Source organism: Zalophus californianus, chromosome 4, assembly GCF_009762305.2.
Source record: "Zalophus californianus isolate mZalCal1 chromosome 4, mZalCal1.pri.v2, whole genome shotgun sequence".
Lineage (NCBI taxonomy): Eukaryota > Metazoa > Chordata > Mammalia > Carnivora > Otariidae > Zalophus > Zalophus californianus.
This window is the reverse complement of record NC_045598.1, coordinates 106,968,085-106,980,183: the sequence shown is the minus strand read 5'-3', so window position 1 is coordinate 106,980,183 and position 12,099 is coordinate 106,968,085. Positions and strand designations below refer to the sequence as shown.

The following is a 12,099-nucleotide window of genomic DNA, read 5'->3' as shown; positions in this document are numbered from 1 at the left end:
AGAGAATGCATGGTGGTGGAAAAAAAAAAATACTGGGATGCAAGCAGGCCAGGAAGAGTCTAGAACAGGATGGTAAGCAGATTTCTTGTTTTATTGTTTCATTTGAGGAGCAGATGGAGCAGACGGCAAGGAGAGTAGCTGGGGAGTGGATTAGAGTCTGCGGTTTGGGGATCCCAGGGCAAATAACACAGTTGGTGTCAGAGGTCGGCAGATGGAATTAGGGGAGAGGATTCAGCCTTCTGAATCCCAGGGCAGAGGGACCCACCAGCGCAGAGCTCAGAACCTTCCCTGAGACAACTCAGCCCCTTGGGCAGGCCCAGCAGGGGGAGCAGGAACTGGAGGAAGGTTTTGGCCACTCAAAGCTGTCCCCAAGTCTGTGCTCCTTGGCTCAGGGTCCACTTCAGCAGCAGCCTCCAGACGACTGACCGCTGCCCCCTCCACAGCAGCTGGAGCCCCCCGAGGGCTGGCTGCAGCAGCCAGAGCTCTGGTGTCTGTGACGGTGGGACCTGTGTCGCCTGTGGTGGCTCAGGCAGCAGCCGCCACCCCCAGAGCTGCAGCAGCCCCCAGAGCTGACGCTACAGCAGGAAGAGACTGGGGGGCACTTGGGGGGGCACTTTGGGGGGCACTTGGGCGCAGGACACTTGGGAGGGGGCTGGCACTGCTGCTGGTTCTGCTGGCAGGACATCTCGGCTGGCAGGGTCAGGAGCTGAGGGAGAGTCACACAGCGAGTCAGACCCAGGATACACAGGTCTCCCTTGTTTTACCATCATTTCTTTAACCTACATTTTTAAAAGCCTGTTCAAGATACGTAATGGGGAAATTATCTCTAAAATAGTCTGTCAATTGCTTTCACATTATCTCATTTGAACCCTAGGAGCTTTTCATAAAATGGACATGGTGACATTCTCTTAACAAAGCACAGAGGACAGCTGTATCAACAAAGTCACCCAAAACCAGTGTCCTTTAAGTGGAGAAGGCAAACTGTGCATTCACAAAGTGTGAGTGTGACTCGAGTCCATGCTCTGCACCACTCCGAATTCTGAAAATGTCCCACCTAGGAGCCAGGTTAGGATGACAGTGCTCGTTGCTGAGCAAGAAATAAGGGTCTCCTTTTGGAGGAATTTTGCAGCTAGCTTTTCAACAGATATATATTATTATCATATATCGTATACTATATACAATATCGTATAAATAAAACTATCCCATATAATTAAATATAATACATACATATTATATATATACACATTTATATCTGGGTTAACCAGCTTTTATGATGACACTTGGCGTATGTATATACACAGATATAAAGCAGGTTACCCAAATCATTCTAGAAATGTAGAAGTGAGGCGAGACCTGACTGTGGCAAGTTGGATTATGCTACGTACCCTCTACAACACACAGTCTCCTTTCTTCTCCACACCTTAGCACCGTAAATTTCAATTTGTTATTCATTATCCACTATCGTTATCGTTATTCATCATTCACTATCCAACTTTGGGGTTTCTGGCGCAGATGCCCGGGCACCGCTCCTGACCTGCTAGCGACACCTGCTGGGCGTAAGACCCATGCATGTCTGGGTTTATGCTTCCTCTGTTCCACTGTTTGAGAGTCACTGTGACTCCAGTAGAAGCTTTGGGGAAGGGACACAGTTGATTTCTCCAAAGTAAACTCTTCCTTCTGAAAGGAAGAACTGTTTAACTTACCAAAAACCTGAGAAACTTAAAAAGATACAGAACTGATTTTATTTAGAGCACAGACACCACAAATCAGCCTGCTGTCTCCTATCTCTCTTGTCTCATAGCTCATCCCCTTCATCAGAAATTCTAGATTTTCTGTTTCTCTCTATCTCCCCTGCTCCCTCTGTGGAAGGCTCTGCTCTCAGTCCCAGGGGACACTTACCGGTGCACAGGCAGCACTGGGTCTGTCAGCACCTCAGGAGAGGAGTGTATGGAGGTGCTCTGACCCTGAGGCCCTCTTATCCTGGCCTTGGGCTCTGCCTTCAGCCTGCGAGTCAGGACCTGGGCATGAGGGCACTGCCTCCTGCCACCTACATGGTCCTGTGACAGGTGGTGACTGGCAGCTCCTTCCTGCCTCCTTCCATGGGGCTCAGAGCAGCTGCTCCCAGCTTGGAATAAGGCGTCCACGCCCTCCCCTTCTCCCTCCTGCAATGTTAATTCATTAGCTCTAGGCTTCCTAGATTGAACAATGAAACATAGCTGCTTCCAAGCTTTTTCACATGTGTTCCAGTCATTTTGTCATTGGGAGTGAGTGTATCTGTGCATTCGAACAGGTGTCTGTGTCTGTGTATGTTTCTAAATGTGCTGTGTGCATTAGGTGTGTGTTGTGTCCAGCTCACATTCCAAAACTGCTTTACCTCTTAAAATCAACTCGACTTGGAAGAATTATTTAGGAGTTAGGTTTGGGGCTCTGAAGTCAGACATCCTGGGCATGAATTCTAGCTCTGACACTATTGATATAACTTAGGGCAAATCTTTTAACCTCTCTGCCTCAGTCTCTTCATCTGTAAAACAGTGACTTTAATAACCTCTACTTCATGAGTTCACTAGAAGTATTAAATGGGATAACATACTTGAAGCTCAAAGAACTTTGCCTTGCACATTTTATGCACACCAAAACCCATCATCGTCATCATCGTCATTTTCCTTAATCAACTTCTATATGCATGCTGTGGCAATCAATAGATTTTTTTTCTTTTTTTTTGTCCATTGCAGAGCCAGCATTTGCATAAGACTTCAGAGTTTACAGATAGTTTTCCCATGTGACTTAGGCCATCGGCATAAGACCTGGAACCTGCAGATACATGTGGTGAAGACCTTACACTGCAGAGGTCTGTCCCTATGTTGCCTGAGAGTGACTCTTGTCTTCCTGCTCACGTTATTAAAAGGCTTACGTATAAGGGAGCAGTCAGGATATCAATTCCTTGGCTCACATAGGTAAGTCTTACTCAGGAGCTGAGCACTGATTCTTGAGGTAATTGGCCTGAGGGTTCATACAGCCCATGCTTTTAGTGATGTGGTACCCAAACCACCCACCAGTCTGATTAAGATCTGGGTGAGAAGTTGACAACTTGTTTGGAACCTCATAAGGACTTGTCTGCTTGCTTTGACTACATGAGGTCAATGACTGGTATTCAATTTAATAAGAGAAAAATTTTTAAGCAAGTGATTGGCTTTTAGGTCTTCTCTTATCAGGGATTAGGTATGAGATCTAGAGTGGAAATAGAAGGTAAATTTTAAAAAAAAAGTAATGCCATATGCCTCACATTGGAAAGTTATAGAAATAACTGTGATCATTTGTTTTCTAATTTATTTTGACTGTGTCTACCTATAATCCAGTAGCTGCTTAATAAATTGTTGAAAGTATTCAATTCTTATAGAATCACTCTGAGCTTCACACTGTCTTATTTTACTTTTATGCTCCTGGACCAGCACTAAGTAAACCCATGAATTAGTTTTTCACCCATCTAATTCTTTTTTGTAACCCACATTATTAGACAATAGTCTTAAAGTAGTAAAGAAAGGGTAGTTGATTATTTCTTATGCCTACTGGCCCCTAAAACTGTAATATAAAAGGAAAAGGTGATGTTTATCCACTTCCAAATAAAACTATTCAGGTGGAAAAGAACAACATGTAAACAGATTTGAAAGGGAAATGACAGATTGAGAGTAAAATTACAACACATATTCCATGAATAAGATTAAAATAGTTGATATGCAACTATATTTTACAAATTAATAAGGAGAAAATCCCAATGGAAATAATACCAAAGAGGCAAATAGGCAAGAAAAAAATGCTAGATTTATATATGACCAATAAATATTTGGAAAAACTAGGAAAAAAGACATTTTGTTTTATCCTATGAAATACATGCATTCATTCAAATAGGTAAAATTTTAAAGTTTTATAAACTGACTGTAGATGTGGAAGGAAAAAGTGGTGTGGATAAAATGTAAATAGGGATTATTTTTTTACCTTTCCAAAGGGCAAATTATTGGTCCATTCATTCAGATAATATTTATTGATGAGTAAAATGATTAAAATGTAGAGTGTACATAATTTTGACCAGACAATTCCAATTTTAGGGCTTCTATTCTGTGGATATTATCACAAAAATATGACTATCTCAATACACAAGGATGTTAACTATTATATTTATAATATGAGAATTTGGAAAAAAACCCGCAATACCTATAATAGATTGTAATATAAGCATGCAAAGAAATACATAGTGATTAAAATTATTTTGTGGTTCTATATTCAGTCATGAAAAGATATTTCTTAACTGAAGCTCTTATAGAACACATACGTTATACCATGACAATTAGAAATATAATTTAAAAATAAAACTATATATAATAACAACAAAAACACATATATCTAAGAATAGACATCTCAAAAGATGTAGAAGTGGAGAAAGTTGGAAAACTCTATTGAAAGACATTAAAGTCTGCCACAGCAAATGGAAGGAGATGTCACGTCCATGAATCGAAGGCAGCATTGCCTTAAAGATGTCGGTTCTCTCCAACTCAATCTAAGGATTCCATGTAATTCCAATAAAATCACCACAGGAACTTTAAAGGAACTTCACAAGCTGATTCTACGATTAACATAAAACAGCAAAAGGCCAAGAATAGACAAGATACCCATGAAGAAGAACAAAACATGAGAACTTGCCTCACAAAATATCAAGCAATATAAAGTGGCTGAAATGAGGACTGTGGGCTATTGGTGAAAGAATGATGTCACAGAGTACTGTAATTAAAAATCAACTCACAATCATAATAAACTTGAACCATGTCACAGGCAGGATTACAGAAAAGTGGGGTAAGGGTAAGCAATTCAAAAAATGGTGCTGTTCCAACTGTTTATCTATTTGGGCAATGAATTAACACCTCCACCTCACACAATATACAAAAGTAATTCCATAATTGGAAGACCTAAGACGGAAAACGTACATTTATTAAAAACTTCAAAAATTTCAAAAATGATCTTATAGAATAACCTTATAAACTTTTGGTTGGGAAGAGTCCCCCAAATAATACAAACAAGTGCATGTCAGAGACAAATACAACATAAGCAGAAAGGAAAAAATAATGTTTGGTTATACAAAAATCAAGTCTTCCTTCATTAAATAATGTCAGAAAGAGTGAAAATCTAAAATACAGATTATGAGAAGATACTTGCAACACACAAAATTGACAACAAATTAGTATGTAAAGACCCTTACAAACCAATGAGAAGAAAGCAAAGAAGGGAAAAGTGAGCAAAAGACACAAAAAATTGATTCCCAGAAGGGAAAAACTAACCAATAAGTTATGAAAAAAACCTTGAAAGGAATCAGAGAAAAGCAAGAAAAAACCATATCCATCACATTAGCAAGATTTTAAAATCCTGACAGTATTTATTATTGGAACCAGCGTTGAAGGACGGAAATTCCCATAACCTCTGATGAGAATACGCATTTGCACAACTTTGAAGAGCAATATGGCAATAACTAGTCAGGCTAAAAACAAGACGTACTAAAAGACCCACCAATTCCACTCCTAAGTCTATGCACGGGATACAAAAAGGGCATGTGTGAGAATGTTCAAAAAATAGGATTATTTATAGAGCACCAACTGGAAGCAAGGTAAACACCAAACTGCCGGTGAATGCATAGGTAAAGTGTGAGTACTGTTCCATTAAAATACCATACAATAGTGAAAATAAATGAAATGAGATAGAGTCAGCTATATCTATATAGATAAGTGTAACAAAGACATGGGGTACGTTTTCACATTTAGAAAGTTAAAAATATGTTATAATCAATGCTAAATAAACCATAAATAAAATATAGTTTAGTTAAATACAAATAAATTCTATTGAAGTGCACGTGAATGTTATACTTCTAAAATTTTATTATAAATAAATTATAAGTTAAAGATAAATACAGTAAGGTATATAAAATACACAGGAAGGAAATATTAAAAATATGGAATAGTGAACAGCTCTGGGTAGAAGACATATATATGAGGCGGGTGGTTTTAGTAATCTTTATAATGTTTTATTTTTTAATTTGTTAATAATGAACACCGTTGTTCATTATACTAGTATACTTAACATTATCTGTATAAAATATTTTGTTTAAAAAATTGTACACAAAATTTTATACATACATATAAAATAAGGTATTAGTTCATCATACATCATATATATTAAAATATTCAAAAATTTGCCTTTGTATTTTGTTTGTCTTGCAAAACATCTTATTTCATATGTATGTATTTGTATCTATTTTTCTTTATAATTTCTTTAATTGTGTTTATACTAAGAACATTTTTTTCTGTTCTGAAATAAAATCAACATTTGGCTCTAGGTACTCTTTCCTTTATTACTTAATTTTCTCCAAAATATTTAACTATTTAATCCCACGGAACTCAACTTGGCGTATGATGTTAAATGAGGATTTATATTTTCTTTTCAATTAAGCTAATTCCCTAGCTCTAGATATTGAACAACCATCTTTCTCCTATTGATTGACGCCTGCTTTATCACATTTTAAATCCTTGTATGAATTCTATTATATTCAGTTATCTGATTTTCACCAGTCTCAAAGTTTGGGTTCAACTGTGTGAAAGTCACAAGCAGAGAGATGAGTTCCTTGCCAGTCTGGGACCTGTGGTGGTGGGGGGTGGGGGGGGGGGAGATAACTTGACTGCTGGGAGACAAAAGGAATAAGGAATTTCCTGGGATTAGGACCTCAGGACCCTGTTCTCTTAATTCTTCTCCAGGGAGGAGCCGGATAGATGTCTCCCGGATTTCAGGAATTCCCAAAGTCTTGCACAGGAAATGGTGAGTAAACGAGACCAGCTGTGTCACCTAAGCAGCAACTGTGGGTCAAATGATGTACTAATGCTTCCTGTGACCAAACGTCCATCACAGTGGGAAGAACAACTGGTCGTGAGCCATTTCATCCCTTGTCTAAGAGAAGATACTGGAACCAGGTGTGACCTGGTGTGATCTGCCATGGGAGAGGAATCACTCACATCACAGATAAAGGGAAGACACTAGACTGTCCATGAGAGGAGGAGTCAGAGACTTGAATCTGCTAACTAGTTGCATCCAGAATGCATCAGAAGAAAATTGCACTCCCATGTGAAACTGTGCCCCTTTCCCCAGTGGCCATGCAGTGGTCAGAAGTGCATTTGGAAGACTAGAAGGAACAACAAATGTTAGGCAGGAAGTGGGGAGGACCAGGCTCCCTTCCCCTGCTGTGATCAGCCAGCCCACAGGACTGACAAATGTGCCATTACACCAAGTCTGGCGCTGGGGCTCTTTCTCACACTGGGTATTCTAAGTTCTGAACTGAGACTGGGTTTGTGCTTCAAAATGACAAATTACTTTCCTTTACTTGGGAAGAGCTGTAAAGTCACTAGGGATTCCCAGGTCTTTAGGAATTAGAAGATTATCCCAATGAATAATATTTTAAAGACAGTAGTGTAATATTGGAAAAGTTCTATTTGTATGACATCCTATAAGCTAAGCTTGCTCAATCTGACTGTTACTGTCAGACTGTTTAATATCCACCTGCTTGAGGAAGTGCTTAGGTGACTGGAGAAGGCTTTACAGAAGGATGATATTTGAGGTGGGCCTTCAAGGGGGGACAGAATTGCAAAATGTCCAGATGGCAGAGAAGGAATTGGACTTCAGATAGAGGAGGTAACGCTGCCAAGCGTAGTGGTGGTGGTGGCAATACCAGTACTGTAACAATAACATCAGGAGCTACCTCTTATTGAGGATGCAAAATGTTCTGGATACTGAGCTACGGATAGTAAACTCTCCTACTTCACAGATAAAAAGGCATCAAGATGACAAGTAAGTCTGAGTTCACTCTACATACGAGTGAATTGTTCAGTGTGGCAGGAGCATGAGGTTTCTTGGGGCACCGTGGAGGGCAAACCTTAGAAACTAAGTTGGAAACACTTTCTGTTAGGTCTTAAATGTAGGACTTAAGAAGCGTGTGTGTTATTCTGTACAGAGCCCCTGCTTCTCAGAAGTAGAGTGACAAGTTCATAAATGTGGCACACGGAGTGTGTTTGGAGGAAAAAGGTGTAGAGGACTTAGTGGAGCCCGAAGAGGAAGAAAGAGGCAGGATTTGCTGGGAGGTGAGTACAAGAGCAATTTTTACTCCCAAATGTGCCTGGACCTAAATGGATTACGGGAGTGGTAGGTAGGAAATGTGTATTTTCAAAATATGTCTATTTTTCCTTCTTTTGTTTTATTAATTTGATTTTTTAATTTTCTTTTTCATGTGTGTGTATGGTGGAGGAGGAAGGATATTTGGTGCGTAGGTTAAGAACAGCAGAATGAGTACACAGAGGAGGGGGAACATGGAGAGATGGGGCTGAGGCCCCGAAAGTGACCAGAAACTCAACATTTATGTTTACAAAAAGACACCAAACAGTTAGAGCAATCTGCTTCAGGGCCTGGATATATAGTACAAAACAGAGTGAGAAGCATTTGTCTTTCATGCTACACCTCCGTTCACCCCAAATTAGGCCAGAGTGCCCCTCTGGCCCTGAGGTTCCAAGGCCACTGCCTGCAGAGGACAGGGTAGGGGAATACAATGGCAACACAAGAAGGAAACCGTCCTTCCAGAATAAGATGCTGAGCAGATTCCTGGTTTTATTGTTTCACATCACTCAGACAGCACTGTGTAGGAAGTTATGACATGGAAGTGCTTAGGGCTTTAACATGGGGATAGAATCCAAGGCCAGTGCACAGGGGTGCAGGAGAGGGTTGGTTTCTAGATCCCAGGGAGGCCATATTGTCTTTGCACATTCAGAGTCTTCTCTGGGACCTCTCAGACTCTGAGGCAGGCCTAAGAGAAGAAAGATGATGTTCTCAGCAGCTCGTGCTTCCAAGCCTGCGCTCCTTGGCTCAGGGTCCACTTCAGCAGCAGCCTCCAGACGACTGACCGCTGCCCCCTCCACAGCAGCTGGAGCCCCCCGAGGGCTGGCTGCAGCAGCCAGAGCTCTGGTGTCTGTGATGGTGGGACCTGTGTCGCCCGTGGTGGCTCAGGCAGCAGCCGCCACCCCTAGAGCTGCAGCAGCCCCCAGAGCTGACACTGCAGCAGAAAGAGACACTTTCTGGTGTCTGGGGGGCACTTGGGTGCAGGACACTCGGGAGGGGGCTGGCACTGCTGCTGGTTCTGCTGGCAGGACATCTCGGCTGGCGGGGTCAGGAGCTGAGGGAGAGCCACACAGCGAGTCAGACCCAGGACCCAGAGCCCTGCTGCCCCTTCCTGTTCTTAGCATCATTTTACTCTGTATATTTAAATAACCTATTTAGGATCAGTCAGAGGAAACAGTTCCCTGACACTTTTTGTCACTTCTAGTACCTGACCAACCACTCTCACAGTGCTCAAAGTAGGAAGGGATCATCATCTGGCTTACCAATTAGAGATTTGAGACCAAATGCTGTTACGAAAAAGAAAAATAATTTTGGGCGGGGGGCACCTGGATGGCTCAGTTCGTTAAGCATTTGACTGCAGCTCAGGTCATGATTTCGAGGTCCTGGGATCCCAGTTCAGGAACCCCTGCTCAGCGGAGAGTCGGCTTCTCCCTCTGCCCCGCCCCCACCCCTGCTCGTGTGTTCTCTCCCTCTCTCAAACAAATAAATAAAATCTTTAAAAAAAAATTAAATTTATGTCACCCAAATACTCAAATTGTCCCATAGAGAGACTAGTTTAGAACTGAAATAGGGGTGCCTGGGTGGCTCAGTCGGTTAAGCCTCTGGCCTTTGATTTCAATTCAGGTCATGATCTCGGGGTTGTAAGGTCAAGTCCCACATCAGCTCCATGCTGGGAGTGGACCTGCTTAAGATTCTCTCTCTGCCCCTCCCCTCCCCACCTCTCTTTCTTTCTCTCCCTCCTCATTTTTAATAAATAAATAAACTAACTAATTAACTAACTGAAATACTTTCTTTACAAAAAAAAAAAAAGTCCTGTTAAAATAACACCCTAAGTAGTTCCGTATTTTAGACACTTATGATCAGAACAGAGAGGGCCATGGTGATTTCCTGGTTGGCTCACTTCATTAGCTAGGATGCTGAGCAGTCCTTCTCAGGCAGACCACAGCCTGATGCTCTGATGTTCTTTGAAAACCACCTCTTACACCAATATCCTGGCCTAGAGATTATTAAACTTCTAGTGCTTTTCCAATTCTGGAGCTTTTAAACGTATTCCGGGCCCCGGCCCATACACACCATCTATAAAATACCCCAATCTTCTCCCACTTTGAGAAGTGCTTTCCCAAAATCACGCCCTGAGGATACCATGGTGTCTCCAAGGTAAATGCCCTTTCTGAAACCTCTTGTAGAGTATCTGAGCCGCCAGTGTTTTCCTTCCCTCATCTCAGCAGTCGCACACATCTGTAGATCAGTGCAGACCTAGCCATTCTAAACGCCACTGTCTCTCTGCTCCGGTTTCCACTCCTGGTCCCATTCCTGGCTCTGTCCTTCAGGACTGTGTCTCTCCCAAATAATATGGACCCCAGCCCCCCCAGGCCCCACCGACTCGGCCTCCTTTTCTACTCTGAATGTCCTTTTGTAAAAGGTGCTTCTCCTGGTCCCAGGGGCCACTTACGAGTACCCAGGCAGCACTAGGTCATCAGCACCTCAGGAGCTGCTCTAGTCCTGAGGCCTTTTAACCTGGCCTTGGGCTCTGCTCCCAGCTTGTGAGACAGGACCTGGGCATGCAGGGACCACCTCCTGCCACCCCCATGGTCCTGTGACAGGTGGTGCCTGGCAGCTGCTCCCTGCCTCCCCGCAGGGCCCAGACATTGCCACCATCAGTGCCACTTCATTCTCCTTACAGCTGCCTGTCCCTCACACATCCTTCTTAGAGCCTGGCCCCCTAGCCCCTCCTGTCCTAATGCCCTGACAGCCTGCTTTGGATGAAGACCCCCAGAAACCTCTGCGTGTCTCTGCTTGTGTCCCTGCCACACAGATCGTCTGTGTGTGTGTGTGTGTGTGTGTGTGTGTGTGTGTGTATGCACGGGTGTGTGCATGTGTATGCATGTACATGCACGTCCACGCCATCATGGTTAAAAGTCTGGATTAGAAGTGAGTGAGATCCACCTGGGACAGAATCCTGGGCCTGCCACTTATTAGCCATGTGATCTTGTGAAAATCACCTAACTTTTCTCATTCTCGGTTACCTCAACTTTAGAACAGGTGATAAAAATTACACTCAGTGGTGTCACCGGGGTCAGTAGAATCATGGAAGGGAAACCCAGTGGACCCTCAGATATGAGCTATCTATCCGTCGATAATTAAAAAGGAATGGATTGTTTTCAGATCACAGCTATTTCCAGGTGAGCTGCATCTGACTTTTAAAATGACCATTTTTTTCCACGGAGGTCTTTCGTACATTTTCGAATAACGATAACCCTGTGGAGGAGCCAGAGAGAAAAGCTGCACTGCCTTGCATGGGACAATGAGAATCTGTTTTCCAGGGATCTTCCAGGCAGGGGGAGGATGAGCCCGTGGATGAGAAAGCAGGAAGGGGAAGAGACAGCGAGAGGGTTCTAGGCTGGGGTGTGGGTGTCTGTCGGGGAGGACCCCAAGGGCAGGAGCCCCTGGGGCTGAGGAGGCGGGAAGACCTCATAGAACAGGAGGGCTTGGGATTCAGTAGGAACCTCCAGCGTCGCTGCTTTGCTTCTACGTGGACACGAGGTTCTTTGAAGGAATTTTTGGAAATATTTTTAGGAGGGTAAGATAAAGACAAATGTCAACTTGGCATATAGCAGGTGTTCCTTCCATGTCTGGAGGGCAACATAGGTAAAAAATAAGCAAATTAATTAGATAAAGACAAATTAGACCTGAGTAATTATGAGAAGAAAGTCCTCCCCCCAGAAGTGTCCAAAATAATTCTCCAGAGCCTGAGATGAGCCCAACATGACTCAAAAATATCTATAGCTGGGTCATAACGGGCAAGGAGAACCAATAGCTGGTGAAATGTACATGTGCACATGACTGTGGATATGTTAGACTGTTTCACTGATACATCTGTGTGTGTGTTACATATGTGGATAATTA

At 42.7% G+C, this 12,099-nt stretch overlaps 1 protein-coding gene across 1 annotated transcript; it reads right to left on the bottom strand.

Moving 5' to 3' along the window:
* Positions 1-400: 400 nt before the first annotated feature.
* LOC118356891 (late cornified envelope protein 1A) lies at positions 401-685 on the bottom strand. Its single transcript, XM_035727065.1, has one exon. The coding sequence runs from the start codon at positions 683-685 to the stop codon at positions 401-403; it is 285 nt and encodes a 94-aa protein (XP_035582958.1).
* Between the last annotated feature and the right edge of the window lie 11,414 nt (positions 686-12,099).

Coding starts and splice junctions, on each gene's coding strand:
- LOC118356891 (XM_035727065.1), bottom strand. CDS start 685: ATGTCCTGCCAGCAGAACCAGCAGCAGTGCCAGCCCCCTCCCAAGTGT.